The sequence below is a fragment of the Dermacentor silvarum genome, chromosome 8 (genome assembly GCF_013339745.2).
Source record: "Dermacentor silvarum isolate Dsil-2018 chromosome 8, BIME_Dsil_1.4, whole genome shotgun sequence".
Lineage (NCBI taxonomy): Eukaryota > Metazoa > Arthropoda > Arachnida > Ixodida > Ixodidae > Dermacentor > Dermacentor silvarum.
This window is the reverse complement of record NC_051161.1, coordinates 136,442,574-136,465,081: the sequence shown is the minus strand read 5'-3', so window position 1 is coordinate 136,465,081 and position 22,508 is coordinate 136,442,574. Positions and strand designations below refer to the sequence as shown.

General features: G+C 44.0%; 2 protein-coding genes across 5 annotated transcripts in view; both read left to right on the top strand.

The window, feature by feature from the left end:
• Positions 1-22,508, top strand: part of LOC125947385 (decapping and exoribonuclease protein-like) — a 67,337-nt gene that overhangs the window by 2,518 nt on the left and 42,311 nt on the right. The window lies entirely within an intron of this gene.
• LOC125947388 (uncharacterized) lies at positions 1,452-12,191 on the top strand. Of its 3 annotated transcripts, none has more exons than XM_049672037.1 (3): positions 1,452-1,702; positions 3,766-3,851; positions 11,963-12,191. In XM_049672037.1, the coding sequence occupies exons 1-3, from the start codon at positions 1,477-1,479 to the stop codon at positions 11,984-11,986; spliced, it is 336 nt and encodes a 111-aa protein (XP_049527994.1). In that variant the 5' UTR covers positions 1,452-1,476; the 3' UTR covers positions 11,987-12,191. The 3 variants fall into 3 exon arrangements, with proteins under 3 accessions (XP_049527994.1, XP_049527993.1, XP_049527992.1); XM_049672036.1 differs by lacking the exon at positions 3,766-3,851 and adding an exon at positions 2,651-2,736 and having other exon boundaries at positions 1,456-1,702; XM_049672035.1 differs by lacking the exon at positions 11,963-12,191 and adding an exon at positions 6,507-7,484 and having other exon boundaries at positions 1,458-1,702.

Genomic DNA, 22,508 nt, shown 5'->3' with positions numbered 1-22,508 from the left:
CCGATTGGCACCAAGGGTGTTTCTTTATGCTCAAGAAGGGTGTAAGTGACGCACAAATATGTATGCATACACAGTAAAAGTTTTTACACCCAAAAGGGTGTAAAAAGGGTGTATTTTGATTTTAACACCCTTGCTTACACCCTTTCACACCCTTTTGTCATTATTTTACAATACTACACCCTATATATAGGGTGCGTACATCTTTTGCACCCTCCGATTGGCACCAAGGGTGTTTCTTTATGCTCAAGAAGGGTGTAAGTGACGCACAAATATGTATGCGTACACACATGTGTGCGCATGCGTCTTCGACAAAGGCTATATATAACATGCCCAGAGCATTGGCGATAATAAAGGCGCTTTATTCGGTAATACAGTGTTCAAGGCAATTCATGTTAAGTGTATCTATCGTAAAGTATTGAAATTCATATGTACTTATTGCAATCGGCTAGCTTTCATTTTCAATTTAAAGAGCATGCGGTAATTACAAAATTCAAGTCAGCCTGTACGCAAAATGCACCCAGTAAGTGCGAACTTGGTGAGCGAATCAAGTTTTTAAGATATTCCTTCGAAAAGTGCTTGCATGACGTTCTCCTTTCTATTTTTCGAGAAAAGCTTTTTGGTGCATATATGTGGAACACCAGTGCATTATGCGACACTATTCAGGTGTATATTTTGCGAGGCTGGTGCCGCTGACAACATTTCTGTCAAATGGCTAAACTTCACATATTGTCTCGCTTCAATATTGAAATAACAATATGCCCTATCAAAATATTAATGAAAAAGTATTTTTATGGATATCAGTCCTCGTAAAATATGCGTTCTAACATTGATAAAAAGTTATGACACAACTCATTATTTACCCGTTCATTACATGCACCAACCACCCCAAATTAGCACTACACTAGATAGATTGCAGTGCACTGCATTGCAACACAGGGACACTGGGGTTTGCCATCCCCAGTAGGAAATCGGACGCTTGTCTGGTTGACTTGCTTGCCTTTCCTCTCCTTGCTTTTTCTATCTCTTTGAACAAACTGCACTACCTTGTCGAAGAGGAAGCGTTATCCTCTTTCAGAGTTAAATCATTTGTCGAGCAATAATTTTACAGTTCCAGCAACTACAGCATAAACTGGAAAACGAAACCGAATCTGATTTGTTCTCCGTGCTCACAGAGCGCGGCACCAGGTGGCACCGTGCGCTGCGCCTCCGGTCTCGAAGGATCTAGCAATCGGTTGATGCAGCTGCGAATGTGTAGTCAGTCGGCTTTTATCGTTTTATGTTGTGCCGATTGTTAGTTCACCGTAAATATGTCTTGATTTGTACTCAAGAGTGGAGCAAGGCCCCAAGGAACAGAGATTGACGCAACGGGAGCGAAGAACAGAAGCGATGGATGGTTACGCTGGTTGAATTTCGGCATGTTCAAAATGGCGAAGTTCCGAATTTGTCGCTGTGTGCGCGTGCGCGTGTGTGCTCGTGATGTGCCGTCATAGCGCGGGGATATTTGTGCTGAATGCGTTTCACTTCGTCTACAAAACTCTGCACGCAATGGCATCGAAGAAGTCGTGTGTTCAGGTGCACGTATGTGCATGCTTGGATACGGAAAGCCTGCCCTCAACGGTAGCGCTGAGCTCAGCCGTGTTGGCTCAGCGCTACCCCCTCAACGGATGTTCAACAGTCTACGTGCTCGTAACTTGCTCACGAGGTAAGCCCGTTGTCATCTTGTTTGTATGTGGTAAGCCGGCGTCGCGATCAGAAATATTGTTTAGAAAATGCCAGTAAACGGCGTCTTACGGCAAAAAGGACGCGTGAATGGGAAAAAGGATTACGTTCGGGGTAGATTCGTTGGCGTCACCTATTCTCGCACGGGCGCGTTACGTCGGATGGACATACTCACGAGTGCGGCGCTCGTGCTGTATCAGTCATGCCGGATTATATAGCTTTCTCGCGCCTCTACCTTCAAAATAACATCACTGATTTTCCCGGGGGAGCAGTAGGGGCCGTAGTGGAGACCGGGGCTACTGTCCTGGAGCAGTATTTTCGCTCATGCCAGCCTTTTCGTATGTGTTAAGCTTCTCTGCAGCCTAAATTGTTTGCAGTTAAGGCTGCATGACATTATACTTGCTTGCATAAGTGTCACAGCTGTCACCCGTTCGTCGTTGGCGCGAAGTCAATCGACGGGGTATACAAGCCGGTTGGTCGTTCCGTATGCTCTCCGTGACTTTTCAAAACATATTAACTCAAAGAAAATGCCTAAACTGCTCCCCCGGGAAAATCAGTGATGGTATTTTGAAGGTAGAGCGCCGTAAGGCGTGAGAAAGGTATAATCTGGCATGGCTGACCCGCAGGCGCGGGAATGGCTGTCCGAAATACCGCGCCTGTGCGCGGAGAATAGGTTACGCCAACGAGGAATTTACCACGTTTGATCTACATGGTAGTGCGGTCCCCTCGATCGCGATCGAAATTTTCTGTGTGACGATTATAACCTCTTGGTTTGTGATTGCTATATTCAGCACTTTTATAAAACAAAGATATTGTTGAATCAAAGGTAAACAGAGGTTTTACAAGTAAAAAAGAACATGAATTTTGTGCAATTGTATTGCACATATCCGTGTGATCATTGAAGCTAACACGAATTGTCATCTGTTTACAGACCTCCTTGCTGTTGCAACTCTGAGGACAATTGCTTCAAATGGGAAGGAACAACCAGCACTGCCAGCGCTATTTGTACATGAGGACGTAAGTTCCTTCACATTATTGTTAATGAAATCAGATCTAAACAATGCTGTAATTCCTCAAATGGCTTCAATCGTAGAAACAGTTTGGCAACTGTATAAAGATCCAGATGCTTTTTTTTAATGTGAACATGCTACCTAATTTCACCACCTATTTATTCATTTTTATTTATTCATGCTACCGGTAAAGGCCCTCACAGGGAGTGTATTACATGGGGGGGGAGGGGGCGATACAATCATTAATAAGTGCTGTACATATTAGGAAGAACAACAATACATGTATAAATAATAAAAAACAGCAAGTAAATCATAAGTCAATATACAAAACGTAAGGATGAACAAACGAACAATTTTGAACTGCTCTTGCACTCGATGTGAGGAGCATCTATGCTGCAAAAATGACCTTGCTTGGATTACACAGGTTATTCGAATAATGCTGGGTTGTGTTAAGCTTCTCTACAGCCTACATTGTTTGCAGTTAAGGCTGCATGACAATATACTTGCTTGCATAAGTGTCACAGCTGTCACCCGTTCATCGTCGGCGCGAAGTCAATCGACGGGGTATACAAGCCGGTTGGTCATTCCGTATGCTCTCCGTGACTTTTCAAAACATATTAACTGAAAGAAAATGCCTAAACTGCTCCCCCGGGAAAATCAGTGATGGTATTTTGAAGGTAGAGCATCGTAAGGCGTGAGAAAAGTATAATCTGGCATGGCTGACCCGCAGGCGCGGGAATGGCTGTCCAAAATACCGCGCCTGTGCGCGGAGAATAGGTTACGCCAACGAGGAATTTACCACGTTTGAACTACATGGTAGTGCGGTCCCCTCGATCGCGATCGAAATTTTCTGTGTGACGATTATAACCTCTTGCTTTGTGATTGATATATTCAGCACTTTTATAAAACAAAGATATTGTTGAATCAAAGGTAAACAGAGGTTTTACAAGTACAAAAAGAACAAGAATTTTGTGCAATTGTATTGCACATATCCGTGTGATCATTGAAGCTAACACGAATTGTCATCTGTTTACAGACCTCCTTGCTGTTGCAACTCTGAGGACAATTGCTTCAAATGGGAAGGAACAACCAGCAGTGCCAGCGCTATTTGTACATGAGGACGTAAGTTCCTTCACATTATTGTTAATGAAATCAGATCTAAACAATGCTGTAATTCCTCAAATGGCTTCAATCGTAGAAACAGTTTGGCAACTGTATAAAGATCCAGATGGTTTTTTTTAATGTGAACTGACATGCTACCTAATTTCACCAGCTATTTATTCATTTTTATTTATTCATGCTACCGGTAAAGGCCCTCAAAGGGAGTGTATTACATAGGGGGGGGGGAGGCGATACAATGATTAATAAGTGCTGTACATGTTAGGAAGAACAACAACAATACATGTATAAATAATAAAAAACGGCAATTAAATCATAAGTCAATATACAAAACGTAAGGATGAACAAACGAACAATTTTGAACTGCTCTTGCACTCGATGTGAGGCGCATCTATGCTGCAAAAATGACCTTGCTTGGATTACACAGGTTATTCGAATAATGCTGGGTTGTGTTAAGCTTCTCTACAGCCTACATTGTTTGCACTTAAGGCTGCATGACATTATACTTGCTTGCATAAGTGTCATAGCTGTCACCCGTTCATCGTCGGCGCGAAGTCAATCGATGGGGTATACAAGCCGGTTGGTCTTCCGTACTCAAGCGAACAGAGTGAAAGAGTCAGAGTCGGGAGTAAACAAAAAAAACAGATATTTATCGCCAGATAAGTATACACAATTAATAAAATAAAATAATAAAAAGACACAATACAAACACCTGGGGCGCTATAACGTAAAATGATTCCAAACAGTTTTGATTGCAAACTCCTGATGTCAAATTTACATAACCACCGATGCAAGCATCGGGCGGTGACCCGCGGCGTTGTCTGAACAACTCAATCAAGCACTCTCCTCGTTTATAGGAGGTCACCTTTGTTCGCTTTGAAAACCAATAACATTGCTTATACTCAGCGGTTTTTCTTATCTAATTGGCTGACAAGAGGAGCACGCTCTAGTGGAGAGGGTTTCGATGGGGCCGAGCCAGCACAGTGAAAATAGATAACCGCATGAAGAGGGTGGTGCCAGCTTCTCCGATTGGTCCGCTTCGCCTTACTTAGCTTGCGGTGGCTGGTCGAAAATCGCGGCAACGTGCAATGGAAGAATAAGAATGCCGCTAAAACGGATCCTCAGCAAGGAAGAGTTGGCAGAGCGATGTTGTATGCATGGCGAAAAGGCTCGATAACGTTTTACTCATACACAAAAATGTTTATCATGCGCAAATAATTACATGCTCACCGGCAGGTACGAGTAGCGAGAGCCTGAGTGATCCGCGGGCAGCCATCTTTTATTCCTTTCGGAATGGGGCAGTCTGTGGCTATTAAGAGAAATTTTCCGTTTTATTCGGCATAATTCATTTTTTTTCGCATACACGTCACTTTGACGTGGTGAGTTTTCGCAGTTTTGTGAGGTCGCGTGACAGATAGGCGAAGTGGGCGTATCCAGAAAACATTGGATAATAGCAGAGGGCTAATGGTGAAAAGGCGTCGAATCAGGAATGATTATTTTTCTTTTGTGCGGTTTAATCATGCATAATCAGTGTGTACACGTTATATCAGATGGGGAGCTGTCGCGGTTTTCGTGACGTGACGTGACAGACAGGCGAAGTTGGGAGTGGCTTGAAAATGTTTTGACCAATCGTGGAGGCTGATTGCAGAAATTGGAATCAAAACAGTTTGGAATCTTTTTACGTTATAGCGCCCCTGAAACACAATGATGACGGAGAAATGTGATGAGCAATTAACAATACATATACATATGAAACAGGGCGCGGATCAAATATACAAGAATAACACATAACAGCATTTCACTAAAATAATGTTCAAAAGAAAACAACGATGTCATACGCGTGGCCGGGCAGCAGCAAGACCATAAACCGTGAAGTCGGCGCGCGAAGCTTTCCGGAAGAATGCTGGCGGGCCGATCTTGCTGAGGTGGCTGCAATTGCTGGGCTGGATTTCCCGGGAGTCTAGATTTGACGTCTTCTCTCAAGCAGGTTGAGCTAACTTAAGGCGATCTACCGTGAGCTTCGTTGCAGACGTTGGTTTGTAGTCTCGTACGTCAACTAGTTCCTCGAAATTCCGACGTGGCCAGGCAGCCCAGGAGATACTGGACGGCACTAGCCCCCTGATGGCTTCTCAGCAGCACATAGGTTCAGCTTCTAGACTAATTAGCTGGGACCAAAACGTGCGCTTAAATAGCCTCTCCTTTCTCTAGTTCCCTATGTAGGGGAACTGCCGGTATGCAGAGTTCACCTAATTAATTCATGACTCCCCCCAAAAGTCTTGGCCGTGCCCCTTTCAGCATGGACGAAGGATGGTAGATTGCCCTCTCTCCAAGGTCGAGCCCCGGCACTGCATGCACCACACGGACGCACACCTCTAGGTCCGTTAATCGGCGTGTCGATGTCTCGAAACGAGATGCCACCCCGTGGGGCCACGACATTTTTGACGCCCGTTAATCGGCCTGTCGCCTTCTCGAAATTATACGCCGCACAGTGAGGACACGACGTTTTTTTTTGGCGGCCGTTAATTGGCGTCAAAACCACTCGAAATCTCTCGAAAATATGCCGCTCCGTGACAAGCATAGCAACCCCTTTATATTGTGCTTACACAAAAGCATTAATATACTTTCATGATCAGTAAGCTTTCTTTGTTGTCATTGCAGGACGAGAGGGTTCCACTCACCCCCTGTGTGGTGTATTCTGGCCACAACCTGGAACAGGCAGAGTTTCTCCACCTCTGTGTCGACAAGGAGCGGCTGTTCATGGTCAAAAATGCGGAGGAAGGGGTCATCGCAATCATGAGTGCATTTTTTGTATTGAACATAGTATATGGGCCTAAATACTTCAACACCAGTGCAGTACTGGAACGATTGTTTTTTGGTTTGAATGTAATAATGCCAAGTGGGGGTTGTTACAAAGTTTGTGAACAGAGTTGTGCAGGCAATGCGACACCGAGGTTCATGTACGTTACCATACGAATGCTAGCCTGACAATTTTGTGCAATAGCTTGAGCAATAGTTTTGTGCAATTTTTAATGTATCATTTTCTTTCTTTTTGATCACGATAATAGCATGATCCAGTAACTTCTTCCGCTGCTTGTGCCAACCACCTATAGACTGCACCTTTTTTGTTCTGATGACTTGACAGACAATGTAATAGTGCCCAAGTGTAGGTCAGCAAAAAACAAGCGTGGTGTACTGTAGTCTGCACGTACTTATCGAAAACGTTGCTGGGTGTTGCTATGTGCTGAAAAGAAGATTACAATACGTCTAGTTCTAATGAGGTCTGCCTTAACATTAATGTGTGTGAAACAATTGTCAGCAGTTTATACAAAGATTATAGCTTGCTTGCTCTTCCTTAACATAGTTTGTTTATGAAACCTATTTGCCAGCCAGGGAACAATGTCCCAGCTTATAAGTACTGCATGATACAACTGTTAACATTTGTATTCCCTTATAGGGCACATCAACACTGGCAGCCAGTGCTCAACTTTTCGTAACATGCTGCTTGGTCAATATTTTATATTTTGCGCATGTGTTGCATTGTGTAACCTACCCAATCCAAGTGAAAGTTTTTGTGGTTTGACTGTCCTTTTATGAACTATGTTTTATGTTTATTATGTATAACTTAGCAGCTGAGGCCTGACATACTAGTCAAAACGCAAGCAGAGTATCCAATTTTTATAAGGTTTTACAAGGTTTTTACAAGTTTTGGATTGTAAAACAATGTTGCGTGGAACAATTATCAGGCTGAAGTACTGTTACATTGTCATGAATACCGGCAGCCTTTGCTTAACCTTTATGAATCTGCTGGCAGGCTGTAGTATCTTTAGCTCGTTTATTTTTTGTACATGTGTTGCCAATGCCTCATCCGAGTGAAAGCTAGTCGCTTATATACTACATATACTGGTGTTTCTACAAAGAATTTACGTAATATTTAAAAATAGCCGTTCTGAAGTACAAGGACGGCTCGTTAGAAGACAGCAATGCTGTCAGTGGTGCCGACCATGGGTGGATGGGTGATATCTGGTAATTAGTTGCTAATTAACAATCTAATATATCTTACTTTTAGTTTCAGCAGACTCATTGTAACCAGGAAATTAAAGCAAGCTCTCTGCACAAGACATGTGAACTTTTGGATCTGGAAAAATACAATTACCCGCAGAACTGTGGCGTGATGAATTTAGGCTGTCTGAGCACGCGAAACTGAAACTGAGATGCTGCTGAAACTCAAGGCAACATTTTGCTTACGTCGCCCAGAAGCGGGCTACCAGCACACTGCACGAATCCCTATTGCTGCCCACTGTTGGGTGATGTGAGCAGAACGCCCCCTCGAAGGGCGCGTCTTGTGCTCACTGTAGCCTCGGGTACAGTTTCGCGTGCTGTGATAGCCAAAGTTCATAGTGCTGCAGTTGTGTGGGTAATTGCATTTTTTCCAGATTCTAAAGTCTATATGTGTGTGCAGAGAGCTTGCTTCAATTTCCGATTACGATGAGTCCACTCAAACTAAAAATAAAATGTATTTTATTTTTGTTATTTAGCAACTAATTACCATGTATCACCCATAACCTCGTGGTCGACACTGCTGGTGGCATGTCTCCAAAGGAACCGTTGTTTATTTCAGAACGGCTGTTTTTACATATCAGCAATGTGTTTGTAGAAACACCCTTACAGAGTTGTGTGATATTACTGTTGAACAAATCTTATTGTGTACTCAGGTGAAATATGCACAGATGAAGAGCAGATATATACGTGGTGTCACCTCTGTTAATGTACTATAATTTTTTTGTGTGAAGGCCACCACACAGTTTTTTTTTGCAAATGGCTGCTCTGCTTTTACTCACTCGTACTCTCACTTGTACTCAGTATACACGTATATTATACCACAGATATACTGTGATCCATGTGAATTACTGTGATCATTTGCAAACTATATATTGTTAACTGCAGTGATACTTTACAAATAATGTTTGTATTTTATTGCTCCTTGTATGAAATACAATAAAGTCATTCACATTTTCTTTTCAAATTGTTACATATAGGTCTCATATATGCTTCACCATTTAGTTAAGCTTTGCATTTTTGTACGAATGCAGCAGTGACTTCTTTTGCATGTCCATGGAGTGAAGCAGAATACATATTAGCCAGAGATCTAAGACATGCTAAATGTGATGTTTTTGTGTGTGTATAGTGCATGTGTACGATACGTATAACTTGTGTTTGAATTTGATAGCTCGAGCAGATTTAAAAAAAAGTGATACATCTCCGATGACTGAGACCATGATGCATATTGAACTCCTGCATGAGACAACATGCACTTTTCAAAGCACGCCTCATGGAATAATATTCTAAATCTCCACATGCATTATACATATATATTGTTATTTAACTTAAAAAAAACATTTAAGTTCAGGCAACTGTAAGCAATATACCATAGGTCTCATTCATCTATAAAGTGTTCCACTTTAAAGTTCGGTTCAAGCTATTTGACATCTTGTACAGGGGCTGTACACCCATCTTGCACCCTCCACTGTGGGTGTTAAATAAGGAAAAATAAATGAAGGGTGTAGCTGCCACCCTTCGGTTGGGGTGTTATCACAACACCCTACAGTTTCTTTACATGGGCACCCTTGTTTTAGGGTGTGCCGAAAAGGCGCCTTGTAAAATAGGTGCTAACTTACACCCTTAGGGTGTCGTCTCTGCGACAAGCCTATTTGCACCCTTCTGGGTGTAAAAACTTTTACTGTGTACACACATGTGTACGCAGGTGTCTTCGACAAAGGCTATATATAACATGCCCAGAGCATTGGTGATAATAAAGGCGCTTTATTCGGTAATACAGTATTCAAGGCAATTCATGTTAAGTGTATCTATCGTAAAGTATTAAACTCCATATGTACTTATTGCAATCGGCTAGCTTTCATTTTCAATTTAAAGAGCATGCGGTAATTACAATATTCAAGTCAGCCTGTACGCAAAATGTACCCAGTAAGTGCGAACTTGGTGAGCGAATCAAGTTTTTAAGATATTCTTTCGAAAAGAGCTTGCATGACGTTCTCCTTTCTATTTTTCGAGAAAAGCTTTTTGGTGCATATATGTGGAACACCAGTGCATTATGCGACACTATTCAGGTGTATATTTTGCGAGGCTGGTGCCGCTGACAGCATTTCTGTCAAATGGCTAAACTTCACATATTGTCTCGCTTCAATATTGAAATAACAATATGCCCTATTAAAATATTAATGAAAAAGTAGTTTTATGGATATCAGTCCTCGTAAAATATACGTTCTAACATTGATAAAAAGTTATGACACAACTCATTATTTACCCGTTCATTACATGCACCAACCACCCCAAATTAGCACTACACTAGACAGATTGCAGTGCACTGCATTGCAACACAGGGGCACTGGGGTTTGCCATCCCCAGTAGGAAATCGGACGCTTGTCTGGTTGACCTGCTTGCCTTTCCTCTCCTTGCTTTTTCTATCTCTTTGAACAAACTGCACTACCTTGTCGAAGAGGAAGCGTTATCCTCTTTCAGAGTTAAATAATTTGTCGAGCAATAATTTTACTGTTCCAGAAACTACAGCATAAACTGGAAAACGAAACCGAATCTGATTTGTTCTCCGTGCTCACAGAGCGCGGCACCAGGTGGCACCGTGCGCTGCGCCTCCGGTCTCGAAGGATCTAACAAGCGGTTGATGCAGCTGCGAATGTGTAGTCAGTCGGCTTTTATCGTTTTATGTTGTGCAGATTGTTAGTTCACCGTAAATATGTCTTGATTTGTACTCAAGAGTGGAGCAAGGCCCCAAGGAACAGAGATTGACGCAACGGGAGCGAAGAACAGAAGCGATGGATGGTTACGCTGGTTGACTCTCGGCATGTTCAAAATGGCGAAGTTCCGAATTTGTCGCTGTGTGACGTGCGCGTGTGTGCTCGTGATGTGCCGTCATAGCGCGGGGATATTTGTGCTGAATGTGTTTCACTTCGTCTACAAAACTCTGCACGCAATGGCATCGAAGAAGTCGTGTGTTCAGGTGCACGTATGTGCATGCTTGGATGCGGAAAGCCTGCCCTCAACGGTAGCGCTGAGCTCAGCCGTGTTGGCTCAGCGCTACCCCCTCAACGGATGTTCAACAGTCTACGTGCTCGTAACTTGCTCACGAGGTAAGCCCGTTGTCATCTTGTTTGTATGTGGTAAGCCGGCGTCGCGATCATAAATATTGTTTAGAAAATGCCAGTAAACGGCGTCTTACGGCAAAAAGGACGCGTGAATGGGAAAAAGGATTACGTTCGGGGTAGATTATTCGTTGGCGTCACCTATTCTCGCACGGGCGCGTTACGTCGGATGGACATACTCACGCCTGCGGCGCTCGTGCTGTATCAGTCATGCCGGATTATATAGCTTTCTCGTGCCTCTACCTTTTAAATAACATCACTGATTTTCCCGGGGGAGCAGTAGGGGCCGTAGTGGAGACCGGGGCTACTGTCATGGAGCAGTATTTTCGCTCATGCCAGCCTTTTCGTATGTGTTAAGCTTCTCTGCAGCCTAAATTGTTTGCAGTTAAGGCTGCATGACATTATACTTGCTTGCATAAGTGTCACAGCTGTCACCCGTTCGTCGTCGGCGCGAAGTCAATCGACGGGGTATACAAGCCGGTTGGTCGTTCCGTATGCTCTCCGTGACTTTTCAAAACATGTTAACTCAAAGAAAATGCCTAAACTGCTCCCCCGGGAAAATCAGTGATGGTATTTTGAAGGTAGAGCGCCGTAAGGCGTGAGAAAGGTATAATCTGGCATGGCTGACCCGCAGGCGCGGGAATGGCTGTCCGAAATACCGCGCCTGTGCGCGGAGAATAGGTTACGCCAACGAGGAATTTACCACGTTTGATCTACATGGTAGTGCGGTCCCCTCGATCGCGATCGAAATTTTCTGTGTGACGATTATAACCTCTTGCTTTGTGATTGCTATATTCAGCACTTTTATAAAACAAAGATATTGTTGAATCAAAGGTAAACAGAGGTTTTACAAGTAAAAAAGAACAAGAATTTTGTGCAATTGTATTGCACATGTCCGTGTGATCATTGAAGCTAACACGAATTGTCATCTGTTTACAGACCTCCTTGCTGTTGCAACTCTGAGGACAATTGCTTCAAATGGGAAGGAACAACCAGCAGTGCCAGCGCTATTTGTACATGAGGACGTAAGTTCCTTCACATTTTTGTTAATGAAATCGGATCTAAACAATGCTGTAATTCCTCAAATGGCTTCAATCGTAGAAACAGTTTGGCAACTGTATAAAGATCCAGATGCATTTTTTTTAATGTGAACTGACATGCTACCTAATTTCACCTCCTATTTATTCATTTTTATTTATTAATGCTACCGGTAAAGCCCTCACAGTGAGTGTATTACATAGGGGGGCGGGGGCGATACAATCATTAATAAGTGCTGTACATATTAGGATGAACAACAACAGTACATGTATAAATAATAAAAAAACAGCAATTAAATCATAAGTCAATATACAAAACGTAAGTATGAACAAACGAACAACTTTGAACTGCTCTTGCACTCGATGTGAGGAGCATCTATGCTGCAAAAATGACCTTGCTTGGATTACACAGGTTATTCCAATAATGCTGGGTTGTGTTAAGCTTCTCTACAGCCTACATTGTTTGCAGTTAAGGCTGCATGACATTATACTTGCTTGCATAAGTGTCACAGCTGTCACCCGTTCGTCGTCGGCGCGAAGTCAATCGACGGGGTATACAAGCCGGTTGGTCGTTCCGTACTCAAGCGAACAGAGTGAAAAGAGTCTGGAGTAAACAAAATAACAGATATTTATCGCCTGATAAGTATACACGATTAATAAAATAAAATAATAAAAAAGACAATACAAACACACCTGGGGCACTATAACGTAAAATGATTCCAAACAGTTTTGATTGCAAACTCCTGACGTCAAATTTACGTAACCACCGACGCAAGCATCAGGCGGTGACCCGCGGCGTTGTCTGAACAACTCAATCAAGCACTCTCCTCGTTTATAGGTCACCTTTGTTCGCTTTCAAAACCAATAAAATTGCTTATACTCAGCGGTTTTTCTTATCTAATTGGCTGACAAGAGGAGCACGCTCTAGTGGAGAGGGTTTCGATGGGGCCGAGCCAGCACAGTGAAAATAGACAACCGCATGAAGAGGGTGGTGCCGGCTTCTCCGATTGGTCCGCTTCGCCTTACTTAGCTTGCGATGGCTGGTCGAAAATCGCGGCGGCGTGCAACGGAAGAATAAGAATGCCGCTAAAACGGGTCCTCAGCAAGGAAGAGTTGGCAGAGCGATGTTGTATGCATGGCGAAAAGGCTCGATAACGTTTTACTGATACACAAAAATGCTTATCATGCACAAATAATTACATGCTCACCGGCAGGTACGAGTAGCGAGAGCCTGAGTGATCCGCGGGCAGCCATCTTTTATTCCTTTCGGAACGGGGCAGTCTGTGGCTATTAAGGCAAATTTTCAGTTTTATTCGGCATAATAATGCATTTTTTTCGCATACACGTCACTTTGACGTGGTGAGTTTTCGCAGTTTTGTGAGGTCGCGTGACAGATAGGCGAAGTGGGCGTATCCAGAAAACATTGGATAATAGCAGAGGGCTAATGGTGAAAAGGCGTCGAATCAGGAATGATTATTTTTCTTTTGTGCGGTTTAATCATGCATAATCAGTGTGTACACGTTATATCAGATGGGGAGCTGTCGCGGTTTTCGTGACGTCACGTGACAGACAGGCGAAGTTGGGAGTGGCTCGAAAATGTTTTGACCAATCGTGGAGGCTGATTGCAGAAATTGGAATCAAAACAGTTTGGAATCTTTTTACGGTATAGCGCCCCTGAAACACAATGATGACAGAGAAATGTGATCAGCAATTAACAATACATATACATATGAAACGGCGCGGATCAAATACACAAGAATAACACCTAACAGCATTTCACTAAAATAATGTTCAAAAGAAAACAACGATGTCATACGCGTGGCCGGGCAGCAGCAGCAAGACCATAAACCGTGAAGTCGGCGCGCGAAGCTTTCCTGAAGAATGCTGGCGGGCCGATCTTGCTGAGGTGGCTGCAATTGGTGGGCTGGATTTCCCGGGAGTCTAGATTTGACGTCTTCTCTCAAGCAGGTTGAGCTAACTTAAGGCGATCTACCATGAGCTTCGTTGCAGACGTTGGTTTGTAGTCTCGTACGTCGATTAGTTCCTCGGAATTCCGACGTGACCAGGCGGCCCAGGAGATACTGGACGGCACTAGCCCCCTGATGGCTTCTCAGCAGCACATAGGTTCAGCTTCTAGACTAACTAGCTGGGACAAAAACGTGCGCTTAAATAGCCTCTCCTTTCTCTAGTTCCCTATGTAGGGGAACTGCCGGTATGCAGCGTTCACCTAATTAATTCATGACTCCTCCCAAAAGTCTTGGCCGTGCCCATTTCAGCATGGATGAAGGATGGTAGATTGCCCTCTCTCCAAGGTCGAGCCCCGGCAGTGCATGCACCACACGGACGCACACCTCTAGGTCCGTTAATCGGCGTGTCGATGTCTCGAAACGAGATGCCACCCCGTGGGGCCACGACGTTTTTGACGCCCGTTAATCGGCCTGTCGCCTTCTCGAAATTATACGCACAGTGAAGACACGTTTTTTTTTGGCGGCCATTAATTGGCGTTAAAACCACACGAAATCTCTCGAAAATATGCCGCTCCATGACAAGCATAGCAACCCCTTTATATTGTGCTTACACAAAAGCATTAATATACTTTCATGATCAGTAAGCTTTCTTTGTTGTCATTGCAGGACGAGAATGTTCCACTCACCCCCTGTATGGTGTATTCTGGCCACAACCTGGAACAGGCAGAGTTTCTTCACCTCTGTGTCGACAAGGCGCGGCTGTTCATGGTCAAAAATGCGGAGGAAGGGATAATCGCAATCATGAGTTCATTTTTTGTATTGAACATAGTATATGGGCCTAAATACTTCAACACCAGTGCAGTACTGGAACGATTGTTTTTGGTTTGAATGTAACAATGCCAAGTGGTTGTTACAAAGTTTGTGAACAGAGTTGTGCAGGCAATGCGACACTGAGGTTCATGTACGTTACCATATGAATGCTACCCTGACAATTTTGTGCAATAGCTTGAGCAATAGTTTTGTGCAATTTTTAATGTATCATTTTCTTTCTTTTTGATCACGATAATAGCATGATCCAGTAACTTTTTCCGCTGGCTCCGTGCCAACCACATTATCTATAGACTGCACCTTTTTTGTTCTGATGGCTTGACAGACAATGTAATAGTGCCCAAGTGTAGGTCAGCGAAAAACAAACGTGGTGTACTGTAGTCTGCACGTATTTATCGAAAACGTTGCTGGGTGTTGCTATGTGCTGGAAAGTAGACTACAATATATCTAGTTCTTATTAGGTCTGCCTTAACATTAATGTGTGTGAAACAATTGTCAGCAGTCTTGTACAAAGATTACAGCTTGCTTGCTCTTCCTTAACATAGTTTGTTTATGAAATCTATTTGCCAGCCAGGGAACAACGTCCCAGCTTATAAGTACTGCATGATACAACTGTTAACATTTGTATTCCCTTATAGGGCACATCAACACTGGCAGCCAGTGCTCAACTTTTCATAACATGCTGCTTGGTCAATATTTTATATTTTGCGCATGTGTTGCATAGTGTAACCTACCCAATACAAGTGAACGTTTTTGTTGTTTGACTGTCCTTTTATGAACTATGTTTTATGTTTATTATGTATAACTTAGCAGCTGAGGCCTGACATACTAGTCAAAACGCAACAGAGTATCCAATTTTTATAAGGTTTTACAAAGTTTTTACAAGTTTTGGATTGTAAAAAATGTTGTGTGGAACAATTATCAGGCTGAAGTACTGTTACATTGTCATGAATACCGGCAGCCTTTGCTTAACTTTTATTAATCTGTTGGCAGGCTGTAGTATCTTTAGCTCGTTTATTTTTTGTACATGTGTTGCCAATGCCTCATCCGAGTGAAAGCTAGTCGCTTATATACTACATATACTGGTGTTTCTACAAAGAATTTACGTGATATTTAAAAATAGCCGTTCTGAAGTACAAGGACGGCTCGTTAGAAGACATGCTGTCAGTGGTGCCGACCATGGGTGGATGGGTGATATCTGGTAATTAGTTGATAATTAACAATCTAATATATCTTACTTTTAGTTTCAGCAGACTCATTGTAACTATAGGAAATTAAAGCAAGCTCTCTGCACAAGACGTGAACTTTTGGATCTGGAAAAATACAATTACCCGCAGAACTGTGGAGTGATGAATTTAGGCTGTCTGAGCACGCGAAACTAAAACTGAGATGCTGCTGAAACTCAAGGCAACATTTTGCTTACGTCGCCCAGCAGCGGGCTACCAGCACACTGCACGAATCCCTACTGCTGCCCACTGTTGGGTGATGTGAGCAGAACGTCCCCTCGAAGAGCGCGTCTTTGTGCTCACTGCAGCCTTGGGTACAGTTTCGTGTGCTGTGATAGCCAAAGTTCATCATGCTGCAGTTGTGTGGGTAATTGCATTTTTTCCAGATTCTAAAGTCTATATGTGTTGTGCAGAGAGCTTGCTTCAATTTCCTTATTACAATGAGTCCACTCAAACTAAAAATAAAATATATTTTATTTTTGTTATTTAGCAACTAATTGCCATGTATCACCCATAACCTCGTGGTCGACACTGCTGGTGGCATGTCTCCAAAGGAACCGTTGTTTTATTTCAGAACGGCTGTTTTTACATATCAGCAATGTGTTTGTAGAAACATCCTTACAGAGTTGTGTCATATTACTGTTGAACAAATCTTATTGTGTACTCGGGTGAAACATGCACAGATGAAGAGCAGATATATACGTGGTGTCACCTCTGTTAATGTAATATCATTTTTTTGTGTGAAGGCCACCACACAGTTTTTTTTTTGCAAATGGCTGCTCTGCTTTTACTCACTCGTACTCTCTCACTTGTACTCAGTATACACATATATTATACCACAGATATACTGTGATCCATGTGAATTACTGTGATCAGTTGCAAACTATATTGTTAACTACAGTGATACTTTACAAATAACGTTTGTATTTTATTGCTCCTTGTATGAAATACAATAAAGTTCATTCACATTTTCTTTTCAAATCGTTACATATAGGTCTCATATATGTGCTTCACCATTTAGTTAAGCTTTGCATTTTTGTACAAATGCAGCAGTGACTTCTTTTGCATGTCCATGGAGTGAAGCAGAATACATATTAGCCAGAGATCTAAGACATGCTAAATGTGATGTTTTGTGTGGTGTGTGTATAGTGCATGTGTACGTTACATATAACTTGTGTTTGAGTTGTATAGCTTGAGCTGATTTAAAAAAAAAGTGATACATCTCCGATGACTGAGACCATGATGCATATTGAACTCCTGCATGAGACAACATGCACTTTTCAAAGCACGGCTCGGAATATTTTAAATCTCCACATGCATTATACATCTATATTGAGTAACTATAATTTAACTTTAAAAAAACATTTAAGTTCAGGCAACTGTAAGCAATATACCATAGGTTTCATTCATTTATAAAGTGTTTCACTTTAAAGTTCGGTTCAAGCTATTTGACATCTGGTGCAGGGGCTGTACACCCATCTGGCACCCTCCACAGTGGGTGTTAAATACGGGAAAATAAATGAAGGGTGTAGCTGCCACCCTTCGGTTGGGGTGTTTTCACACCACCCTACATTTTCTTTACATGGGCACCCTTGTTTTAGGGTGTGCCGAAAAGGCACCTTGTAAAATAGGTGCTAACTTACACCCTTAGGGTGTCGTCTCTGCGACAAGCCTATTTACACCCTTTTGGGTGTAAAAACTTTTACTGTGCATGAACCCCGGTAAGCAACCATGTTTTTAACGTATGGGCTTCTATGGAAGCTTCGCTACCAGATGTATTTACCTTGCGTGAGTCGTACTGAATATATGGCACTACGTCATCGCCTTCGTACCTTTGTCATCCCGCTGGGTTCTCGATACAGTCTTGGACTATTGTTTTTTGTCGGAGGTAATGCGAATATACACAGTTTATGTGGCAAGAAAAGACATCTCGCGGCGGTAGGTGATGCATGTAATTACAGACTTGATCTCCAGCATAAACACACCGTCGGCGTCATTTCATCGCTATACTCCATGAGCGCAGCGTTAATAGACGGTTTTAGAATCGCGTTTGCAACTAAACGTAAACGAATTACGTATACGTAAAGAAATATCGTCCTCACTGCGCAGGCTCCGAACGTTATTGGGTTTCTGTGGTTTATGTGTGCTATGACGACGTACAGTTGCCCACAAAATAATTCGGAACGCCAGACCGGCGGCCGCTCGTCGGCGGAGCACACCCGCGGAAAATAAAATCCCTATATAAGAAAAGTACCGCCATCCTTTGACAAATGCCGCTTCGCTCTCTCCTGTGTTATCCTGTATCTCCGATTGGACGATGATAGCGCGCGCTTTCACTTCTTTATATTTTCTTTTTTTCCGCCTCAGAGCCATGTTGAAAGTCCTCTGCGCAGCCGCAGTCGCCGGCGGCGGCGGCGGCGCGCGCCCGGCCTGAAAGCTTCAACGTGGACTTTCTTGGTGCGCCACCGTCGACTTGGCTTTCGCAAGCCAAAAGTAAAGTAAAAGCAAGCGCTTTAGGAGAGGAGGTGGCGGAGGAAAGAGTAGATGGCGGTACTTTTCTTATATAGGAACTTTAGCGGAAAAATATAGCCTTGGTTTGCGCGTGCGCGGCAGCCCTGGTTAGCAAGCCTCACTCCCTAGTGCATCTAGATAGGCGTTGCCTTGCGTCTAAAAACTTGCGGTTTGTCCCTCTTAGCGCTGCAGCGACAACACATCTGAGGAAGGGGGGGGGGGGGTGATCGCGGCGTGTAGGCGACGCCGTACTCGCGCGCTGCGCTGTGCAGCGTAATCGCTAAACGCCCGCGTATTTCTTGTGGCGTATTCTCGTCGTAATTCGGTTGAATTGCTTTCTTACTTGCTGTTACGGAGTCTTTATTTGATCCTTATTAGTACGTACTGCTCTTTGGTACTCTTAATTAGTCTTAATTTAGCGTGACCATTCTTATCACGGAGTCTCGAACTGATGTTAAACAGTCTCTATTACTGTTCGCAACTCTTTATTACTATATATTAATCTTAAATATTCCTAGTTACTTAGTAATTCACCTTAGCACACTTTAATAAAGGTGTCGTATGTTGACCGTGTACTGGTCTTGTCAATCACCCTATATTTACTTTTAATTATACGTTGATACTCTTGAATTTCTCTTAATTATTTTTAGCTACTAGGTGCTGAATTCACTTTTACATGCTTTTTTGAACGGTAGAGGCGTAGTATGCCGCTTTCTGATTTTGGATACCGCAAGTGTTGTCGATGACGTTCACATTCCGCGACTAATGAGCCAGTTAAGCCTTTCGCTTAAGTAGGCGCCGATGTCCATTAACGTGCACACACGAACACTTATGCTCCATCGCGTGCACACGCGCGCGCACAGCGTTTCTGAGACCGCACCCGCACAGCCCCCCATATGACAACGCTAAAAGGCACCCAACGCTATTCTTTTGGAGCACCTATTTAGATGCACTGGGGAGCGAGGTGAGCTTGCTAGGGAAACCGCGCATGCGCAGACCCTGGCACTACTTTTTCACCGGCGCGCTCCGCTGACGAAAGGCCACCGGTCCGGCGTTCCGAGTTATTTTGTGGGCACCTGTACGTTTTTTTGGCGAGTTCAACGTTAGTAATGTTTACGGACGCTTAGAAATAGCGTTGCTGAACACGGCGGCGGCACCCATGGCTCCTGCTTCACCGTGAATTCCCGCGATAGCTACGATCTTACTCCCATTGATCGCCAGTAACTATTGAAATGAGCTTTCGCTTCCTTTAAACTCACCTGAAACGTTAGTTACAAGTGCATAGCGCGTTCAATTTCTGAGATTCGGCGATTCCGGCGTCCGTATACCTATAGGCAAACGAGGCGCGTCCGCATAGCAACAGGATGACTGCTAATGGATCGCCTTGGCTTGGATACCTTTGGCCCTAGGCACCAGACGGCACTCTGTCTTGTAACGGTCTTCTTACGTTAGCATTCCTGCACGTTAAACTGAAACGCCTGAAGGGACGCGCACCGGACCGTCCCGCAAGGGCACTCGCGTTTAACGTATACGTACATAAGGCGACAAACATTATTCTAAAGCTGTTTAATAAAACTAGGGAGGAAAGTAACGCTCAAATAATCACTTTTTAGTATTTCCTTAATTACTTTCGTGGGAAAGTAATTAGTAATCATAATCACTTACATTTTTCAAAGAGCTAGTTGTAATTGTAATCGGTTACTTTTTTCTCTAAAGTGTAACATCTGCTACCTCGTATTTCTTTCCACTGTCTTCTCCTTGCGGAACACATCATTTTTAAAGAAGTTTCAACAAAGATGATAAACCTAGCAGCTAGACAAGCTGTGAATGACGAAACGAAGTTTTTATTGGGCGAACTTATTGGGCGAAAAAAGGAAGTTACACTCGAAGCACAACGATGGCGGCGAACACAGTCAGCGATCGTCGAAATCTGATCAGCTGTTCAAGCGCGTCGGCTTTCATGCATCATTCGTCGAGGGTTTCAGTGTAATCGCTGGTGCCGGCGTGGTTTCCAGAAACTACCACACAAATCATGTCGCCTATGCAATCTGATAATACAAGCTTCGTCGACAACAGACGACGATTATGGATGGTTCCACCATCGATACCATTCGCAAAGCTTGCGATACATTCAGGCGCGTCCTGCGCCGAGCGATGACGTTTAAGATTTATTCGCCGCTGAAATGCGGCCCCCAGATGCAGATAAAGAAGTATGCGTGTCACAATGTAAAGCAAATTTGCCAATTGTAGCGATTGTTGCCTAATCGATAGGTCACTGGGCTGCTGTGCCGGCGTGCCTGGGTTCAAGCCTCATCACCGGACATTAAACAGGTTTAGAATAGCGTTTGTCGGCTTAGGTACGGTAAACGTAAGCACGTTTGAGGGACGTTACTGTCTACTGTGCGCGTTCTTTCAAGACTTCGTTTACCGTACGGGAACGCAAACGTAAGGTAGGCGTTATAAAACGGGGCGCCGTCTGGTGCTTCGTGCCAAACGTATCCAAGCCAAGACAGTCCATTAGCAGCCATCTTGTTGTTGCTATGGGGATGCGTCTCGTTAGGCCTACGGGCGCCTGAATCGCCGAATGGTCTTGAAAATTGGAGGCGCAATGCGCTCACAACTAACGTTTCAGGTGAGTATAGAGAAAGCGAAAGCCCATTTCAATAGTTCCTGGCCCGGAACATAAGTGAGAGCGTAGCCATCACGCGAATTCACGCTGAAGCGGGAGCCGTTGGTGCCGCCATGTTCGATAACGCTATTTCTTTGCGTCCGTATACATTACGAACGTTAAACTGGCCAAATAACGTACGTTATCATAGCGCAGGAAAACCAGAGCAACCCAATAAGATTCGGAGCATGCGCAGTGAGGACGACGCTATTTATTTACGTTATTAATGCGTTTACGTTTGGCTGCAAACGCTAAACTGAAACTGTCTATTACTTTTCTTTGTTCTTTTTCTCCTTTCTTTTCTTCTTCTCTTTCTTTTTTGTTTAGCTGTTTAAAGCTAGGGGTCGGCCTGTATATCGTAGACCAGAAACTGCGCTTGGCGATAACTTCACCACGCGTTGCCTAGCAACCACTTGGCACAGCTGCGCCTCGCCCCGCACCGAGCTGCTGCACCACGCGCACCTCCTACGTCTAGCCATGACGTCACTTCGCGTCGCCTAGCAACCACATGTGCCTCGCTTCGCCTAGACATGTCAACGCCTCGCCAGGCCGTGTCTGGAAGCGCATCGTGCGGCCGAGCTAGAATCTGCGCGTCGGCGGCGAGCCGATCCGGAATACCGTGCCGAAGCTGCAGCCGAGACGACGCGTCGTCGAGTCGAAGATCACCAGTTTCGAGAACGAGACCGCGAGTGTGCGTTTGAGTATACAGCGTCGTCGGGTTAGCGACCCTGGCTGGAGCTTGGTCGATCACAAGCTGCGGTGTTTGCTCCAGCCTTGCACCACTAGTGCAAGCTGTCAGACAGATAAAGAAATTTATTCACAAGGTCCTGAGAAGCACTGCCCTAGGGCAGAGCTGCGGGCCGCTCCCACGTGGGGACGGGTAGGCCGAGCCTAACCGCCGCATCATGGGCTCTCTGGACAGCCCAAGTTTGTCGTGAAAGTTCTGAGCTCTGGATGGAAGAGCTCCATTCTTCTTCCGTGGTGCGATTGGATCCCTGTAACGAGGGGCATCGCCAGAGCATGTGTTCTAGATTGCTAACAGCCGCACAGTCGTGGAAAGTAGAGCTAAAAGCATCTGGAGTGATCGAATGAAAAAGGGCCAGGTTTGGATAGGACTTGGTCTGAAGCATGCGTATAGTGGACGACAAAGGTCTAGCCAGTTTGCTTTGAGAGGGAGCATAAGTCCTCCTACCCAGGTGATAGTCCTTAGTGATTTCGTTGAAAGTAGCGAGAGTGTCCCGAAACTCG